The 20,800-nt window shown below is 40.8% G+C and overlaps 1 protein-coding gene across 2 annotated transcripts in view; it reads left to right on the top strand.

Annotated features, from left to right (window-relative positions):
• Positions 1 to 19,171, top strand: part of POP1 (POP1 homolog, ribonuclease P/MRP subunit) — a 28,510-nt gene extending 9,339 nt beyond the window's left edge. Inside the window, exons 8-16 of one of the 2 annotated variants that reach the window (XM_032222664.1) lie at positions 2,559 to 2,809; positions 2,905 to 2,998; positions 3,621 to 3,732; positions 4,699 to 4,815; positions 10,599 to 10,711; positions 12,511 to 12,702; positions 14,297 to 14,451; positions 15,620 to 15,955; positions 18,469 to 19,171. In XM_032222664.1, coding sequence (XP_032078555.1) covers positions 2,559 to 2,809; positions 2,905 to 2,998; positions 3,621 to 3,732; positions 4,699 to 4,815; positions 10,599 to 10,711; positions 12,511 to 12,702; positions 14,297 to 14,451; positions 15,620 to 15,955; positions 18,469 to 19,123 — 2,025 coding nt within the window. In that variant the 3' untranslated portion in view covers positions 19,124 to 19,171. The remainder of the gene's footprint in view (positions 1 to 2,558; positions 2,810 to 2,904; positions 2,999 to 3,620; positions 3,733 to 4,698; positions 4,816 to 10,598; positions 10,712 to 12,510; positions 12,703 to 14,296; positions 14,452 to 15,619; positions 15,956 to 18,468) is intronic. The other variant, XM_032222665.1, reaches the window with a different exon arrangement.
• Positions 19,172 to 20,800: the final 1,629 nt, after the last annotated feature.

Below are 20,800 nucleotides of genomic sequence, written 5' to 3' on the forward strand. Positions count from 1 at the left end.
GTAGAGAGGAGGAACCGACCAGGTGGTTCCGCCCCAGGCGACTTATGGACCCTGTTAGGTTCCAGACGGAGCTTGGGGTTATTCCAGATGCTCTCGCCCACAGTTCGGCGGAGACTCTTGCTGCGGCCTGGCACTCGGCAGCATCAGGGTCTCTGGACCGGATTGCGCCACTACGGCCCCTCCGGGTCAGCGGCTCATGGAGGCCTCCTTGGTTCACCGAGGAGCTCCGAGAGATAAAGCGCCGGAGGAGACGCCTAGAGCACCTGTGGAGGTCTGATAGGTCCGAGTCAAACCGAGCACTGTTGACAGCATGCACCAAGGAGTACATTCGGGCATTAAGAACAGCCAAAAGATCACACATTGCCTCCTTGGTAGTGTCCGCCGAGTCCGGCCCAGCTGCCCTGTTTAGGATAACCCGCTCCCTCCTAAATAGGAGGGAGACGGGGAACCCCCTACAGGGTAAGGCTGAGGAGTATGTTCAGTTCTTGGCGGACAAAGTTGCTCGGTTTCGATCGGACCTGGACTCCACTCTTGCAGATCCAGCCGAGACACAAGGGAATGATTTGGCAGACCATCTCTGGGTTGAGTTTCAGGATGTTGCCTCCGGGGATGTGGACAAGGCTATGCGAGCTGTGAGCGCCTCCACCTGTATACTGGACCTGTGTCCCTCCTGGCTGGTTGCCAACAGCAGTGAGGTGACACGAGGCTGGATCCAGGCGGTTGTTACCGCCTCTCTTCGGGAGGGGCACTTCCCCACCGCGCTTAAGGCGGCGGTGGTGAGGCCCCTCCTGAAGAAACCGTCTTTGGATCCAGCAGTTCTTAATAACTACCGTCCAGTCTCCAACCTCCCCTTTGTGGGGAAGGTTGTTGAGAAGGTGGTGGCCTTCCAGCTTCAGCGTACCTTGGAGGAAGCTAACTATCTTGACCCCTTCCAGTCTGGCTTCAGGCCCGGTTACAGCACAGAAACCGCTTTGGTCGCATTGACTGATGATCTCTGGAGAGCCAGAGATGGAGGCCATGCGTCCATCCTGGTTCTCCTTGACCTCTCAGCGGCTTTCGATACCATCGACCATGGTATCCTTCTGCGACGACTGCGGGAGGTGGGGGTGGGCGGCACTGTTCTGCAGTGGTTCTCCTCCTACCTCTCGGACAGGTCGCAGTCGGTGTTGGTGGGGGGGAGAGATCATCCCCGAGGCCCCTAACTTTTGGGGTGCCGCAGGGCTCGGTCTTATCCCCCCTGCTATTCAACATATACATGAAACCGCTGGGCGAGATCATTCGGAGGCACGGGATTAAATACCACCAATACGCGGACGATACACAGTTGTATCTGTCCGCCCCGTGCCAACTCAATGAAGCGGTGGACGTGATGAACCGGGGCCTCGAGGCTGTTAAAGACTGGATGAGAGCTAACAAACTGGTACTCAACCCGGAAAAGACCGAGTGGCTGTTGTGTTTTCCTCCCAATAATTTGGCTAATGTTCCATCAATCAGGCTGGGGGGGCAAAATTTATACCCCTCAGACAGGGTCCGCAACTTGGGAGTCCTCCTGGACCCACAGCTGAGTTTCGACCATCATTTGTCAGCTGTGACCAGGGGGGCATTTGCCCAGGTTCGCCTGGTGCGCCAGTTGCGGCCCTACCTGAACCGGGAGGCCCTCACAACAGTCACTCGAGCCCTTGTGACCTCTAGGCTGGAATACTGCAATGTGCTCTACATGGGGCTGCCCTTGAAGAGCATCCGGCGACTTCAGCTAGTCCAGAATGCGGCCGCGCGAGTGATCGTGGGCGCACCGCGGTTCGCCCACATAACACCGATCCTCCGTGAGCTGCGCTGGCTACCTGTTGATCGTCGGGTGCACTTCAAGGTCCTACTTACCACCTATAAAGCGCTCCATGGTAGTGGATCTGGCTATTTGAGAGACCGCTTTCTGCCAATTACCTCCCTGCGTCCCATCAGATCGCACAGGGTAGGCCTCCTCCGAATTCCATCCGCCAGTCAGTGCCGACTGGCGACTACGCGGAGGAGAGCCTTTTCAGTTGCAGCTCCGACGCTATGGAACAATCTCCCCGTGGAGATCCGTACCCTCACCACCGTCCAGGCCTTCCACACGGCCCTCAAGATCTGGCTATCCCGTCAGGCCTGGGGATAGGACTTTACTCTCTCCCCGCCCGAATGCTGAGTGAATGTTGTGCTTTTATGGTTAATTTTTTTTTTTTCTACTCACGTTTTCTTTTATGTCTTGTCTTGCACTCCCTTCCCTCATTATTGTAAGCCGCCCTGAGTCCCCTCAGGGAAAAGGGCGGCCTATAAGTGTTCAATAAACTCAAACTCAAACTTAGGTCAGTGTTTCTCAACTGGCTGGGGAATTCTGGGAGTTGAAGTCCAGACATCTTCAAGTTGACAAGGTTGAGAAACACTGCCTTAAGTACTGTAGGTCTTTCATTTTCAACCATTCCATTCCTTCCAGTTCTTAGGATAGTACTGTTTCCTTGGCAGAGGTACATTAAAGACGATTCCCATATTTAGACATCCTTTTTTTCCTTGCTTTTCCATAGGGCATTCTTGCTGAATTAAAATCAGTCTTCCAGTGTTCTGAGCCTGTGGAAACCTGTAAGCCTGAACCTGTGGCTACTTTTACACAAGAGGAAGATAAAACAAACATTCCTGAACATGTTGGCCACAAACGGAAAAGGAAAGATAAAGCAGGAGAAACAGTTGTTCCAGTGAAAAAGATTATTGGTGATGGAACCAGAGATCCAAACCAACCATATTGCTGGTCATCACAAACTACTGGAATTACCATAAGGTAGATGTAGATCATGGCTAACTTTTCATGACTGTTTGCAAAGGTAAGCTATTTAAACTGCCTTAACAGTTATATCGATTTCTTACCTCTTTCAGTGACTTGACAATGGAGATTCTCCGATATCGTTTGATAGGCCCCCTCTCACATTGCATCCTTACAGAGGCACTCAAAGTTGCATTTGTCCATACAGTAAGTAAATCAGTAATTCCAGTAGGTTTTTTTTATGTTCAAGATACTATTCAGTTATGATAATCAAATGTAAAGTTCAGCATTTTATATCCCTAATTATAATTATTGTAGTACAGAAGCACAAGCCAAATTGTCTCAAGAGCTCTATGTTATTTCAGATTATCTGTCATGCTTCTGGCTTTTGAAGGAATAGAGAGTAATGCATTGTATAACACAATGAACTCTAGACCATTGTTTTTCAACTTTCGCAGCTTGAAAATGAATTTAACTTCTAAAAATTGCTGGCTGGGGAATTCTGGGAGTTTAACTCTGCACACTTTCAAACTGCCAGGATTAAGAAACAGTGCTCTAGAGTTTTTATTTACAATCTGCATTTCAGATTCAAAGGACTTTTTTTATTATCAAATATTTTTTATAACTTGGGAAGTGAGTATTTATTGCTTTCCTTTATCATGTGCATGATAAAGGCCCATGGATTTTGTAATGCGATATAGCTAAACCAGTACTTTTGCTCATATACTCATATGCTTCCTAGCTCTTTGTATCAGAGAGAGGAATTAACTTTGTTAGCTGATTATATTTTCTGTATTATTCCTCTGATCACTATTCTTCTGATCACTAGGACCTGGATCCTACAGATCCTGAAATCAACAGTTGGTGGGTAGAAAATTGCAAAAATCCTGATTGGGTATCTCTCCATCATCGTCAAGAGTCCAACTTTGAAACAATGCAAGGTAAGGTTAATAGTATTCCTTATGATTTTTTTTCTGTAGGTGAAGCCATTAGTGGATTTAAGACGCTGAATTTGTCAATCAGAAAGGTTGGCAGTTTGAATCTCTAGCGCCACGTAATGGAATGAGCTCCTGTTACTTGTCCCAGCTTCTGCCTAGCAGTTCGAAAGCATGTAAAATGCCAGGAGAAAAATAGGAACCACCTTTGATGGGAAGGTAATAGCGCTCCATGCACCTTCAGCGTTTTGTCATGCTGGCCACATGACCACGGAGACGTCTTCAGACAGCACTGTCTCTTCAGAAACAGAGATGAGCACCGTATCCTAGAGTCAGGAACGGCTAGCATATATGTGCAAGGGGCACCTTTACCTTTTTAATATTAAGACAGCTCCATGTGGAGTGCATTATAGCAATCTATATGAGATGGCTAAAACATGTGACAAGGAGCAAGATCTCATGAGAAAAACCTGAGGTCTAAAATAAAGTCGTGCAAAGGCCATCCTAGCTACATCTGCGATTCAAGGCAGGAATTGTGAATTCAGAGGGATTCCTAGATTATGAACTGATTTCTGGAATCAAAAGCTTTCCATACTTTAAGCCACTCTATTGCTGGGATTGAGCCTCTCTTTTGAAATAATTGAACTGCAGACTAAGCCAATTGGGATTACTGTTCTGGGTTTAATTTTGGAACGAGTCTTCAATCTCACAGCAAGGAGAAAGTTACTTATCTGTTCTTCATATTTTGCTAGGTACAATCTATGTCAGTGTTTCTCAACCTTGGCCACTTGAAGATGTCCGGACTTCAACTCCCAGAATTCCCCAGCCAGCGAATGCATTCGCTGGCTGGGGAATTCTGGGAGTTGAAGTCCGGACATCTTCAAGTGGCCAAGGTTGAGAAACACTGATCTATGTAATGTAAACTTGACAAAAGTTTATCTTTGAAGTTTCATCTGTTTTGTATACTTTAAGGTTTAGCTTCCTCAGACATTCCATCAGGTACTGTACTGGGTTTGACTGTTGGGGATCCTCGAGTGAATTTACCAAAAAAGAGATTGAAAGCCATGCCGAATCCAGCAAAATACCAAGGTAACGTGCCATGTCCATAATTTAACAAAACCAAACTTATATCAGATTACGTTTATGTGTTTTTAAAAATTACCATGGGACATCTTAAGACTTGGGATTCAACTAGATGTGTCCAGGCCAATAAGCATTATGTAGAGAATAGAATGGTGAGGAAGGGGTGTGGCACCAAACTGGTCTTGTGCTCAGTGGAAGCCTCTGTTAAATGATACAGATGATCCAGGTTCGAATCCTGGCGAGGCCAACAGGTGCCATCACTCAAGATAATAACTCTTTGTTTCTATCTGTTTAAATTATTCCAGAAATAGATATTTTAAGAGAAGTCTTAAGAGTTCCTGGCAGATAGTGCTTGCTTCGCTGTAGAAACTTTTTCTTTCTATAATTGGAGTAATAATCATAGGCTGATAATTGCAAGTTGCAGCTTGGAATTGGATTCTTAAGATTATGAGTTCACTTTTATCACTTTTATTTGCTCGTACCTCATGGCTATTTAGCAGCGCAATTTTAACTATCTGTTTACATTTTGCCATCTGTCTTCCTAAAGGTATCTCTACATTACTTGATATAGGTAATCGATAATCCAACCCAATTATACAGTGAAAATTGCAATGCAATCATAAAGATTGAAGGAACCATTAAGGTTGTCATGTCCAGCCCTCTGCTCAGTGCAGGAATAGCTGAGGATCCTAACTTGATGGCAGTCTAGGTTGTGTTAAAAGTCATGCAATCTACCTTTCCAGCAATGCTTTATATCAGCATGCTGGCTGGGGAATTCTGAGAGTTGAGTTCCACATGTCTTAAAATTGCAAGAAATATTGAGACATATTGGTTTACAATGTGAAACTGCTCTTAATAGTTCAGAAGTTTTTCCCCCCTAACATTTTCCAGTGGAAGAGAGGGAGTGGTCACGTGTGGGTATTCTCAGAGCCTGATTGGTCCAAAAACTGAGAGCAAACTTCTTAAATACTCCTGCCTTCCATTCTTGCCCAGTTTCCTCTCAGTCTCTTGGTCCAAGCACTGTTTGAGAATTTGCTATCTAGGTAGGAAAGTTTAATTATTCAATCTGGTCTAGTATTTGGCTAGTAAATTGGGCACTTTAAAAGTTCCTAAATTCTAAATTGTAGCTGTGACTCTAAGGGACAGTCCTTCTGCCTCTGGCGGTCGGGAAGGGCCCTGTGGGGCGTCCATCCTCCCCCCTGTGGGTTCGGAGCCCTAGTCCTATACCCGGGGCTGCAGGGGTGCCGTGCTCCTGATACAGTGAATGAGGCAGTTTTCCTGTTACAAACCGATCGGCGAGAGAGAGTGGCGTCGGCGCCACAAGGTGCATGCGCGCGAGCCACCTGTGGAGCAACTGCTTGATTCGGGCGGCTGCCTGAGGCCATCAGTGCGATCGGGCAACTTGGGGGTGGGGCCTGTGTGCCGCGGGGGCCCCAGTGTTGCAGGCTCGTTTGCCCGAGATCCGGCAGAGCCTCTAAGCATGATTTCGACCTTTTTCTGCCGCGCCAACAACTTTTGAGGTCCGGCGGCCATTTTTACGTGCGCGAGGCCGCTACGTGCGCGAGGCCGCTATGTGCGTGAGGCCACTACGTGCGCGAGGCCGCTACGTGCGCGAGGCCGCTACGTGCGCGCCGCTACGTGCGCGCCGCTACGTGCGCGAGGCCTTCTCTATCTACAAGGTCGATCAGGAGGCCCAGGCCGGGGTGAACTTTTTAGACTTGGAACCTGCACTTTGTTCCCCCATCCAACTAGAAGGGCAGAACATTTTCACCTGTTTTTAGGGGGTTGAGAAGGAGTGGAACCCCCCTGGAAGGCAAACAACTACCATTTCTACTCTTTTAAAAAATTCTCCCAAATCAGACTATTAGCACGGTCAAATTCTAATGGTGCATTTTGAGTCTGTGTCAGTGGTGGGTTGCAGGCGGTACACCGCGGTACAGGCATACCGGAGCCTGCCCGGACCACCAAGTACCATTCCTGTATGGTGCTCCGGAGGATCCACCCGCCTGCCCGCACTCCTTACCTGTATTTAAACCCTTCGGCACTTCCGCTCACATGCATGGCACGTACAACACCTGCGCAACGCTCTGCTGAGCAGCTGAAGCATTGCAGACGATAGCGGAGGTGTCGCTGGAAGATAAAATGCACACCGTGCCTTCATGTGGAGGATGCCGAGCTCCGTTGCAACCGTACCGGTTGCAATGGGATCCAGAACCCACCACTGGTCTGGGTGGAAGGAAGTTTTAGCATATAGTGTAAATTGGAGTGGCTTAATTGCCCAATTATTATTCAAGACAAAAGCACCAGGGAAATCTTGCCTTTTGCTGCCACATATTAGCTGTGTGATTTGAGGCTGCAGCAGGCCCTGTGTTAACCAACTTGGTTGATCTTAAACTATTATTCCATTTTATTTCCTGTAAAATGATAATACAACAGGCCTTAGCATCTTCATGATAGCTTTTGGGGTATTAAATTTTTTTAGCAAAGCCCTCTTCAGTTTTCTTATTCCTGGTTCCTTCAATCTTTTATTTAGAGCACTTCATTTCTAGTCTCCAAATCATCTGAATTACCATTCTTTCAATCTATTCCAGTTTGTCTGAATCTTTTTTAAAGTGTGGTGCCCAGAACTGGACACAGTACTTGAGGTGGGTTCTAATCAATGCCGAATAAATTATGAATCTCACTTTCAAGAATTGGAAATTGTACTTCTATTACTGCGGCCTACATTAGAATTTGCTCTTTTTGCAACTTATTTTGTTATTCAATCATCTTAACCACTATTCCAAATTCTTTTTCACAAGTGACTTTCTCAAGCCAAGCATTCTGAGTCCTAGACTTGTGCATTTGATTTCTCTTTCCTAAGTAAAGACTTGGTGTTTGGCTCCATCATCCATTACAGTAGTCCTCAAGTTACAACCGAAATGGGGTTGTAACAATCATTTTATGAGTGTTCTTGTGATGGTCATTAAACAAACGCATGGTTTGCTATGGTATGGTTTTGCCAAAAATTGAAAGTGACAATTTTTGGCAAAACTGTTGTAAAACATGGTTGCATGACCATGGAACACTAAACAACTTTACATGTGGCTGTGTTGACATATTTGTCAAATGACCATGGGTATAACTCCAGCCATCGGAAATTCGGATCCAAGTTGCAAGTCCCCCTTTTCAGGTAGGTCGTAACCTCGTAATTAGTGACCGGTTATTTAGTGTAAGGTTGTAAGATACCTGTATTTCAGTCTGTTTCTCCAAGCAGCAAGATTGTTTTAAATTTTATTTGTTCCTTTTGGTATTAGCTGCCCCACTTTATTTTGTGGCACCTCTAATTCTGGTAGGCATTTTGGCCATCTCCCTCTCTAAAATCATTAATAAAAATACAGGAACCTGACTCAGAGACACATTGCACTGAGCTCTTCTTGAGCCTGATTTTTTACTCTTCTGTGTATCTCTTTAAATGTCATGCATCCAAGCCCATATCGAACTAGTTTGCTCATGCTAATTTTGTGCAGGATTTTGTGAAATGATTTGCTGAAATTAAGGTGTTACAGCATCCTCACAGTCTACTGAAAAACCCACCTAAACCAAAAATGAAACAGGTGCAACAAGACTTGTTTTTGATGATTCAGGCATATTTTTATTAAAAACTATGTGCTGATTGATTCCTTTATTGGCTTAGAATTTGCTGAGATATATTGTCAGATTGATTGGTCTGTGGCTTTTCAGATGTTTTCTATTTTTTAAGATAGGGACAACATTTGCTCTCCTCCAGTCATCTGGCATTTCACTCACTCTCCATCTTTTTGCCCAGAAGCTTTCTTAGCTCCCTCATCTGGTATCCTTCAACCCTGAAAAAACAAGGCTGAATACTTGATTTTTCTACAGCAAACCTCTCTATTACTTCCAGCAGCACTGGCCAGATGCAGCTTGCCTTATGAAACCTTACTTTCTAACTTTCAGTGTTGCCCAATAAAGTGGGTTTTATCCATTTGTCTGAAGTCTGACCCTGATTGATCTAGAACTGTGATTGCGAACCTATGCTGCAGGTGGCACGGAGCCATTTGTTAGGGCATGTGAGACGTTGCCCTGTCAGTTCCAGCGTGCAGGCGTGTGCTGGCCAGCTGATTTTGGCCTTTTAAGGCCATTTTTCGCCCTCTGGAGGCTTCCTTGCACCTGGTCTAATTACCTAGTCTCTAAATGCACTGGGGACTGTTGCATATTTAATGTCAGAAAGTCTGTATCTTATCTTAGTATGAGGCAATTATGGATGCATCAGGTTTTTTGCAAGACTGGTGTGACTCAGCCTGGATGCATTTAAAAATTTAATCTATATTCTGTTTTTGAAGAATGTATAACTAGAATATACTAGCAGGCAACCATTAAATCTGTGGTTTATAATAGAAGAATTAAGGTGAGAAAAAGAAAGTCTTAAATGCACATATTTCTCTAATGCAATGGTTCTTAACCCGAGATGAATTTCCCCTAAGAAGATAATTTGGGCATATCATTGGATAATGGAGCCATTTGTAATTGATTGATTGTGAGTAGAAGATCCAGTTTGGAGTCTGTTTATGGGTTAGTGAGACAATCTATTTATTCTAGACTGGAAAAAGGGGTAATTGAAAGCCATGGTGGTGCAGTGGGTAAAGTGGAGTATGGCAGGCAAACTCTGTCCACAACCTGAAGTTCAGCCCTAATGGGACTCAAGGTTGACTCAGCCTTCCATCCTTCTGATGTTGGTAAAATGACCTGGATTGTTGGGGGCAATATGTTGGGGCAATACTTCTGCCTTGTAAATCACCCAAGCAGTGCTATAAAACACCATGGGGAATTTTTATATAAGCCTAAATGCTATTGCTAAATTGGCCAAACAGCTTTAGAACCATTGTTCTATTTTATCAGTGGTTAGATTAAAAAAAAAACATGGAAATGAAAGTTGTTGGAGAATTTTCATAATATAAGAACAATAGAATGATATAGAATGTATTACAAAGGTACATTATTATTGACTAGATTCAGGATGATGTAATGAAAAGTTATAACATAAATGAATCCAATACCTAGACCATTTTGTTCAAAATGAAGGAATAATAGTTATAGCTAAACAAATGATGTATAATGATAATAATGTATACATAGATATTAGATGGATAATCTGTGATTTTATATACAACTGAAAGTGGAGACTATGGAAAGGATGCACAAAAGCCTTGTAACCAAACAATATGCTGTATGTAATTGAAGAGGGTTTAATGTTTTATATTTTGTTTGACTTTGTCTGTCTAAAAATAAAAACTTTTACAAAAAAAAAAGAACCATTGTTCTACTCTAAAGAATGTAGGCAACATTGGATTTTGTACACAACTTCTGAGCATCTGTAAATCGTAGTTGAAGTGTTAAAAATCCTCTTAATGACAGAGTATCAATTTGACTATGCAATTAGGAAAAATGCATATAGCCTTCATATCTTAAATGTTAAAGGGCAAAGAGGCAGTACTTTACTGGATAGGGCTAAAACTGAAGTCACAATTTCCCATTTTATAGCTGCAATTGAAAGTGTTATGTAGAATTTATTCTAACTTTAGAGTGCACGGTAATTAAGATGTTAGTTCTACAGAATCCTGTAAAGATTTTGTGGAATTAATGAGGAATATATTAATGAGGACTGTAGTAGAAATACATATATTAGAATTATTTCTCCCAGCTACTAATTTAAATACTTTTCTACTTGTACAATATAATGGTAGCCTTTCTACCATGACAAGATCTTCTTTTTTCTTTTTTTCTTTTAGAAGATAAAGTTAAGCAACTGATGTTAGAAGGTGTATCTGAAGAATGTGCTCAGAGCTTTCTTTGGGACTCCAATGTTCGTAAGAGTGTCACAGACCATAAAATGTCAGAACAGGTAGTTTTTGCTATATTAACAAACCCCATTCCTAAATCTCATATGTTTATGCAAAAAAATTATAAGCTGAATTTTTTTCCTAGGCTGTTTGCATTTATGTCCAGGGGTGTTGCTGTAATAGATCATTGAACTTAGATTGAAAAAAATTACACTAAGAATCTCACCAGATTTCCTTGGGTGAATGAACTTGAAATTTTTTTAGCTCCTAAAATCCTGTGTGAGTCTATTTTTAGGTGGGAAACACACCAAAGTTCTTTTAATGCCATTCATGCGTGACATGGCTTGGTTCAATTTGCATGTTGTCCCACTTTCTGTGGGTCTTTTGTATCTTCCACAACATTAAATACTGATTGAGACTTGCAATGTCTAGTAATATGCTTATAAATCAAAAGATTTTGATGTATTTTACATGTAGCGGAGGATGTTGACTAACCTATAGGATGATGTCCTTTCAAGAGTGATGCTGCTCCTCTGATCAGTTGGTTAACCTCCATAACATGAACTATTTCTGCTCATTCAAACAAACAAAAATTGCATTCCTTCTGTCTTGCCTCTGCGGACTCAAATAATATATGTATGTATGTATGTATGTATGTATGTATGTATGTGTGTGTATGTATATATATATATATATATATATATATATATATATATATATATATATATATATATATATATATATATATATATATATATATATATATATATATATGACATCTAGGCAGTACAGATAACCAGATCCCTACCTGCTGAGCTACAACATCTCATGTTCTCCCCATCTATGTTTATGTTAACATGAAAATTACATACCACAAAGGACAGTTATGTTCGCTGGAGGACTGCCATGGATGGCAACTACATTCCAACATATATTTGCAGTATTTTGTTCCCTTTCTCTCTCATTTATATTTTGCAGCCCTCTTACAGATAGTCTTCAGCCTTTGACCACAATTGACCCCAACATTTCTGTTCTTAAGTGAGACATTTGTTGAATGATTTTCCCCATTATAGGGCGTTTCTTGACACTGTTGTCAAATGAATCACTGCAGTTATTAAGTTAGTATCACGCTTGTTAAGTGAATTTGGCTTCCCCATTGATTTTGCTTGTCAGATGGTCACAAATGGTGATCACATGACCCAGGGACACTGCAACCGTCATAAATAGGAATCAGTTGCCAAGTGTTTGAATTTTGATGATGTGATCATGAGATGCTGCAATGGCTTAAGCGTGCCAAATGTTCATAAGTCACTTTTTTCTTTGTCATTGTAACTTTGAACGGTCACTAAATGAAAGGTTGTAAGTTGAGGACTATCTGTATTAACTACACTGTATAATTCTGGGAGTTGCAGTTCTCAACATATCACAAGAAGGTTGGGGAAGGCTGCTCCAGCCAAACCAGCCTAAAAAACATTTGTAAGTGCCTAAAAAAACATTTAGCCACATGCAAATGTTACAATAAAAACCTGCTGATTTTATTTTCATACAATGTAGCTGCTGATCAATATTGGTTCCCAGAAAATACAGTTCTGCTTTATTTTTGTGCCCCAACTTCTGAAATTGGCTTTGCTTTAACTTGAGCATCTCAGAGGGATATCTATGATATTAAGTATCTCTTAAGAAATTGCATGGAGGCCAGAGGCAAATGAAGATTTGTGTGCTTATCTGCCACTTCAGAGGCCTGGTTCCTGTGGCCTGGTAGTGGCTCCTGATACACAGCTCACCATAACAAGATCTGACTTATTCTTGAAATGCCTTTGAATCCAGACTTCACAGCACTTTGTTCTCCTTTTTGTCTCAGGATTTGAATCATCTGAGAAGTAAACTTTTGGTACCAGGATCGCATCTTGATTTGGGCCTGGGAGAATCCAAGATTCCTATACTTCTGGTTCAACAGCCTGGAAAAATGCTTGGGGATGATCGATTGGGATGGGGAAGTGGCTGGGATATTTATCTCCCCAAAGGTTGGGGCATGGCCTTCTGGCTGCCTTTTGTAAGTAATGTCTCAAAGTGAAATAAGGAGAAATTAACCTAAATTATGTATTATATAACCTCATGCTTGGTGCCCCAAGAAGAGTTTGCCTTACATTTTCCACTGAAAGTTCATATATACTTTTATATATAACTGTAAGTTATATCCAATTTTGTTGTGAAAACAAAAGGAAGTACAGTCTAATATGCATACATGCATTCATGCATGTATTTATTTTCTTGAATCATGTTGTGCTCCTTTTTCCAAAGAAAAATATAGGGTAACTTTAAATTACAGATGTCTTGTAAAAATTCTTTACATTCAAATTCTATTTTCTCTTTAAATTATGAGGGAATTCAAAAGTTATTTTTATAATATATGGCATATACACAATGCAAATATTTAATGGCAAGCTATTCCTCTGGATATCCATATTTGCAAATTCGTTAGTAATAAATGTGATTTTTCCCATAAGATACAAAAGAGCTCTTGTATTTCTTTATCTCACCCATGCTTGCATATAGATATTATAGTGTTAAGTTCGTGGAGAAAACCTAAAAGTGCAAAAATACAACTCCAACGTAGCAACAGATATAAATCTAGAATAACTGTTTTTAATTTAAATACAGCATTTTAAATGTAAACAATTGTACTCAAGAATGTAAGTAAACTGAACATGTGAAAAATAGTTTTTCACCACATTTTTTAACCTTCGCCCATGGAACATAGGTAAGAAAACCAAAAGGGAAAGTATTTTGTTGATGCTATATACTGTATTTTTTGGAGTAGAAGATGCACCTTTTTCCCTCAAAGGCTGAAAATCTGGGTGCGTCTTATATACTGAATACAGCATTTTTGCCTCCCAAAACCCCGCCCCTTCACCAAAATGCCGCCTTCTCGGTGGCAGCTCCGACCCTATGGAACGATCTCACCGTGGAGATTCGTACCCTCACCACCCTCCAGACCTTCCGCACAGCCCTCAAAATCTGGCTATCCCGTCAGGCCTGGGGCTAAAGACTGTAACCCACCCGAATGGTATGATTGCTGTGTTTTTTAATGACGTATTGTCCTACGTGTTAAATGTTTGTTTCCCCCCCCTTTTTTTTTTAGTTGTAAGCCGCCCTGAGTCCCCCCAGGGAAAAGGGCGGCATATAAATAAACTTCTCAAATCTCAAATCTCAAAATGGCCGTGCAGAGCCTGTAGAAGGCTTTCAGAGAGCTCCTGGGGGCTGGGGAAGGCAGAAATGAGTGAAAAACGGGTTGTTTTTTTGCTCAATTTTGACCTCCCCAGCTCCCAGGAGTACTCTATAAGCTTCCTAAAAGTTATGAATGCAATTATTTTGACAAAAAACGGGCCCGTTTTCCTGTAAAATGGGCTGTTTTTTGCTCCCCCCCCCCCCGAGCACTCTGCAAGCCCCCTAAAGGCTATTCAAGCCTTTTTTTGGAAGAAAAACAGGCTGTTTTGGGGAGGTTTGCAGAGTGCAAAAACTTTTTTTAAAAAATTTGCCTCTTCAAAACCTTGGTGCATCTTATACTCCAAAAAACACAGTAAACTGAATGAGAATAACTTTTATCTGACGAGCATCCAAGATCATGTCATTGTCTTGCCTTGTAGATATATCAAGGTGCAAGAGTTGGTGGATTACAAGAAGCTTTGAAGCACTCCCTGTATAAGGGGACGCCCCATGTTCCTCATGATTATCCAGACTGTCCTGCTGGTAGCCAGTTTGCAAAAGAACTAGAGGAGAGTCTCCTTGAAAAGTTTAAAAGGTAAACATCTCACTGAGGTGTTGCAATCAACAAATCCGGTCCTGCGATATGCAGTAGCATTTTATTACTTCGTGTGCACTGGAGGAATGATGGTGATGTTTATACTTTTTTCCTTTCCAAATAAAGATCCCCAAAGGGGATAAAGATAAAATAAATGTAGACAGGCATATTATAGAATGGTATCATGATTACATTTATTTGGAAATAAGTCTCTCAAATGCACTCATTTGCAATAAGTAGCTGCAATTCAATTTTTCCTAGTCTGTGAGTGCATGGAAGCCCACCCTTGAAGCTATTTGGGGATTTTTAGAAGTAGTCTGTTGGGTACCATATGATGCAGACATAATTCCTTTTATATTTGCAGAATTTATTTGAGGGTGCAAAGTAGCCACTGTATTTTTTATAATAGAGCCATAGAATTAGTGTGCCAAGACATCTAGATTCAGCAGCTGTTGGGATCAGAGATGATTTGAATGAACCATAGTAGTAAGGAGTGAATTTATTCTGGCATACTTGGAAGTATCTTAACATGAAAGCCAGTGATGGGATAATGAAGTCTCATCATTCATCACAGAACTAAGATATGTTGAAAAACGTCCAGTGTTAATAAAGCTTCTGATTTTATCAGGTAGCTGCATGGAAATGAAAAATTATTTTTTATGATCCGTTATACATGCAAACTTGAACCTTGCAGCTCAGTATGTAACTGAAGAGGAAACAATTTTAAAAATAACATTTTTGTAGGAACAGATAATTTCATATTATATTATGGGCTTTTCTAGCATACAAGTAAATTAACTTCAGCAGGATTCGATTATATATAAGAAGCTTCTTTATATACAATACCAAAGAGTAGAATTCAGCATACAATATCAGGAACACAGAAGCAATATTCATAGAAGCAAGTCATTACAGAGTAGAGAGATACAGAGACCTATATTGTACAGAGGCCAAACCAACTCTTATATACAGTTCAGCAAGTCTAAGCCAACCCAGACTCCAAAACTATCTCTTATGGCCCTATACAAACAAATACTACTTTTCAGTATTCCAACAGTCCCCATTGGCTGATCTATTGCCATGTCTATTCCACCAGTCTCCATTGGCTGACCTGTTGCTATGTGTATTCCAGTCTTTGAACATACTCTGACAATTTTTTTTATCATAGGCGACCTCCTGCAAAAAGAGCCAATTATATTAAACACGGGACCTTGGCTCCATTCCTCTGTCCATGGGATAAACTCACACAGAATTGGGAGACTAGATACAAAGTCAATATGGAATCCACACAGTTATCAGCTTTGGAGAGGGAAGACTGTGTCTCTGAAGAACATGTCCTTGGTGGTCCCAGCTCTACAACAAGTGTGGTCGATGCTCCAACAAGCAAAGCAGACCAGCAAATAGATACATGCTGCCAAATTATGCAGATAGAAAATGAGGAAAAGGCAATAGATCCATGCAAAACAGATGAGGTCATTTCAAGTCAGGCCTTCTGTATTCTCAGGTATGTAAAATAAATGTATGTCTTGTCAATCACTCTTGGATAATTAACTTACAAGCAATGTAAATCCCTGCAATGCATTTGTCTTGAAAGAAAAACTAGACATAGAGCAAATCATCATCTTCAGGATATAGAATTTTCACTTTAGCCAAGATAGAGCTTTCTGCTTATTAATTTTTCTTCAGTTGTTTGAATTACAGGAATTGGTTTTAAATGTTGTCAATACAGTACAATTGTTGAGTTTCTGCATCTCCCTGCCATTCCTTACTCACATAAAGAATTACTTTAGGGTGGGATGTCAGCAGAAAAAACTACATACTCTTTGCTACTCCTTAGATGTTTTAAAGGTTGAGCATGCCAAACTTTCACCCATTCACTTTACTAATTCAAACACATAATTAGAAATGTGAACTTCATTTGTGCAAAAAGCATATAATATTATTTTGTCATTTACCATGTATGTTAGTATAGTACAGAGTATAGTACATTTTACCATGTATGCATGTATGCTAGTATAGTACAGAGGAAAACAATATGCAGGTCACACAAAGCCCTGACTTTCCCACATTTGTCACCTCCAAGCCCCTTAGGGTGGTGCAGCTGGAGGTTGATGGAGGAAGGGACCAACATCACAAAGGAGTCACTCTACACATTGATCCAGAAATTAAGGATATTTTTGCCCAGCATATTGTGTGGACCCAGGCTATATGTTGATCTGTTAATAATAATTAGAAATAATAATCCTGCAATAATACCTTTAACACCATCAAACCGGAACATCTGCCTATCCTAGGTCCTTGGGAAGGACTTGATAGGTGGGTAATAATGCCAAATCCAGTCTAAACATCTGGTTGACTGTACAACCAATCATAATAATACAGTAGTAGTTATATTTTATGTTTTCTTCAAGAATTCAAGATGGTACATAGCGTATTTTCCTCATTTTGCACACAACAACCATCTTATGAGGTAATTGGACTAAGAGTAATTGGCCCAAAATCTTCTAGTGATCTTCTGTGCCTGAGGTGAAACCTCTCTCCCTGGTCCTATATGAAACCAGACAATTAAATTAATTCATGTGTCTTGGTTTAGTTAACATTGGTTTCAGCAAGTTAAAAAAAAAATCAATGAAATCAATTTTAAACTTTGAAGAAATCTGTTCCATGAAGTCAAAGTAAATATAGTCCATACATATGCAAAACTTAGAAAGTTCAGAAGAAATGTTGTAACAATCTTATGAATAGCAATATACTGCTTCATAGTGCTTTACACCACAGCACTCTCTGAGCAGTTTACAATGCCAACATATTGCCCCCAACAATCTGGGTCCGCATTTTACCAACCTTGGAAGTAAGGAAGGCTGAGTCAACTTTGAACAAACTCTTGGTAGGTGGGCAGAGTTTGCCTGCAATATTGCATTCTAACCACTGCATCCCCACAGCTCTTATGACTGTCTCATACAATGAATTGAATGATCTTGAGTGCTCATCCTTTTATTTTACTTATTATTTTGTAAGCAAACTGGCATCATTAAAGAAAGAATTGTTAATGGAGTAGAGAGCACCTAGGTTTTCCAGAAAAGGAAAAATACTTTACATTTTATTGCAGTGTAAGTGCAGTTTATGTGCCACTCAATCTCCCACAAGGTTTTAAATAATTTAATATATTTGGGTATAAATGCTATACATGAGAGTACATGTATTTGTATGTCTAGGAAGAAGAAAAATAAAATGAAATGAGAAGGTGGAAATGTGGAATAAATTATTCTAGAAAAACATGACTGAGTAGTTGGTTAGAGTCTGAACTGAGAGCATTCCATTCCAAAGTTTTTAATGTTTTACTTTTTTTATAAACTAGAAAAATATAATCTACTAGCTGGATACCCGTGCTCCGCTATGAAACTATGTGTTCAGGCTTGAAAAATTGATACTTACAGGTTGAAAATTAATGAGTGGTTACAATCGGCCTTTCTTCTCCCCTTCTCTCCCTCAGGCTTGCCCCATAGAAGCCTCTTTTCTCCCTTTCTCTCCTTCAGGCTTGCCCCACAAAATCCTCTCCTCTCTTATCCCCCTTCTCTCACTCAGGCTTGCCCCACAGAGGCCTCTACTATCTTATCCCCTTCTCTCACTCAGTCTAACTCCTTAGCCATCAGAGCGTTTTTCAGGTGGGGAGCGGGAGTATAATGTTTAAACTCGCAGCCCATAGGCCAGATGAGTCATGTGCTGGCCATGCCCACACCCAAGTGGCAGTTAGAACAGAGGTGGGGAGGGGGAGTAGAAGGTCTAACTCCTTAGCATCAGAGTTTGTTAATAATAATATAAGAAATACTAATGATCTGATGGTCATTTTGAAAAATCCTTCCTTAGCGAGCACCTAGAAACCAAGAGGAACATATGTGCCAAATTTCAAATTTGTAGGCTTTACAGTTCTGGAGATTTCATGATGATGCGTGAGTGGTATTTTACTTTTATATATATATTAAATTTATATATATATAAATTGTATCCTTTCAACAGGACCAGAAAATTATTAAGGCAAATATCATTTTGGTGTCATCCTACATCTGGCAAAAGGCAGTACCGACAGCATCGTGCTTCCAAGATGAATGAGAAAGAACTGGCTGAAGATACTCTAATGTGTATTAATCAGCATTATCCCAGGGCCCTAGTATGGGTGAGCTTGTCCCTTCTCAGAAAAGGAAATCCTGAATTGCACACAATGATTTGCATTCCAGAAAAGGAGGACTTGCTTCAGCTCGACAAAGACCAGCATTTTTGTGGTCCTCAGGAACCTAAGCACAAGGACCAATTTAAAAACAAGCTCCCGAAGCGAAAGGGAAGAAGAAAGAAAGGGAATGATGGGAAGGTAACAGAAAACAGTGCCTTAAAACCCATGGATGTAATGGCAGATATACAGGAAGACCTAGTTTTGGGGTTGTGGCCTCACCCTCTACCAGATGTTGTATCTCACTGCTCCAGAGTTCTCTTAGGCTTTGTTACTCAAGGGGACTTCTCACTGGCCTCTGGCTGTGGTGAAGCTCTTGGCTTTGTAAGTCTGACAGGTTTGCTGCAAATGTTGATTGATCAGCCGGCAGACAAGAAGGGGCTTGTACTGTTGAGAAATCCAGATTCATTACAGTACAGATTTGCTAGGCTTAGTGTTGAAGTTTAATTTGCCTTGAACTTCAATGTAACATTTAAGGGGTACTAAAGAAAATGTGCAGTAAACACACACAGTTTTCCTCATTTAGACTCAAGCCTTCCAAAAACGAATGCCACCTTTGTTTATATGTAACACGAAACAGGCTTTAAAAACCTGTGTTCGTGGTTGATTCAAGTACCCATTTCCATTATTCAGGGGGATATAAAATTTCTGAAAATGTATACATACGTTTAAAAGTTGCTTTAAAAGCAACTGGCATTCACTGTATGTTTAAACAAATTGCCTGAAACTGCTAGCTTTGACACTTTAAATAATATCCTTTTGAATATATTGCTGGAGCTGGCAGTGGATTATGGACTCCATGTAAGAGAGTTGTACCCGAAAATAGCACGATGGTACAATATTACTTTCCATGCTTTGTCTGAATCTGACACGACATTGAATGAAATCAAAATTAATAAGGCTATGGACTGCTAACTGGATGAAGGATTGGGCTACCCATTTTAGCCTTGGCTCTTCTGAGCAAATTATACTTATATAGTTATCTTGTACTCTGAAAGGCTTCACAATGTTCAAGAGAAGGTAATTTGGTTTCTCTTTCAAGCTGTGCCATTTTTCATGATTGGAAGGTGGAATTGCATTGCTTTGCTTCAAAACAGTGATGGGATTCAAAAAAATTTACTACAGGTTCTGTGGGCGTAGCTTTGTGGGTGTGGCATGGCTTTGTGGGCGTAGCAGAGGAAGGATACTGCAAAATCCCCTTCCTCCCTACTCCTGGGGGAAGGTTCCTGCAAAATCCTGATTCCCTCCCCACCCCACTAACCTGCTTTCCAGCTCCGTTCTCCTGTTCAAGGCAACAAAAGAAGAGAGGCTGGGAAGCAATGGGGATGGGACCAGCCTATTTGACGGTTCTCCAAACTACTAAAAATTTCCACTACCGGTTCTCCAGGACCTCTCAGAACTGGCTGAATACCACTTCTGCTTCAAAGGCGTACTTTTTGATGGTAATGAGAAGTCCAATTCACCAGTCAGCATATTAGAATGTTTTAAAGGCAATAAACATTCTTACAACAGAAGATTAGTGTCTGTGTCTGTTTCTATATGTGTTGTATTTGAATTCTCACGTGAAGATAAATTGTGAAGTTTTCCCCTTCCCTCCCAGGATGGCTCTGTTACTTGGCATAGACACGGTTGAATTCCTTATGTGATTTCAAATTGTTGAATTCAGATCTTAAATAATATTTGAGCTTTTGTTTAAGATGTAGTAGAATTACTAATAACATGCATGTGTGCCTGAAGATTTGCATCAAACCATAATGGAAAATACATAGTAGTGGCACTGTTGCATTTTAACCCTCAAAAAGAATGAAAGAAACCCTTCTATGATGTTGGGAATTTAAGTCTTACTTGAATCATAAGCTTTATTTTATATGAAGATGGATAACAACACATATGCATGGACTCTTGGTTTTAAATATTTACATTCATTTTGATGGATTTAACTTTTTTGGCCTTGATCTTCCTTTGATGAAAGAGCCACTTTTTCAAACTATGTTCAGCTATTTTTTAGTATAATTCTGTAAGGACATGTTTTTTTCATTGACAGCACAAATGTATGTTAAGACAGTACATGAAACAGATGTATCTTGTTCTCTATTTTAAGATTCTATTCAATATTTTATTATT

Source organism: Thamnophis elegans, chromosome 8, assembly GCF_009769535.1.
Source record: "Thamnophis elegans isolate rThaEle1 chromosome 8, rThaEle1.pri, whole genome shotgun sequence".
Taxonomy (NCBI): domain Eukaryota; kingdom Metazoa; phylum Chordata; class Lepidosauria; order Squamata; family Colubridae; genus Thamnophis; species Thamnophis elegans.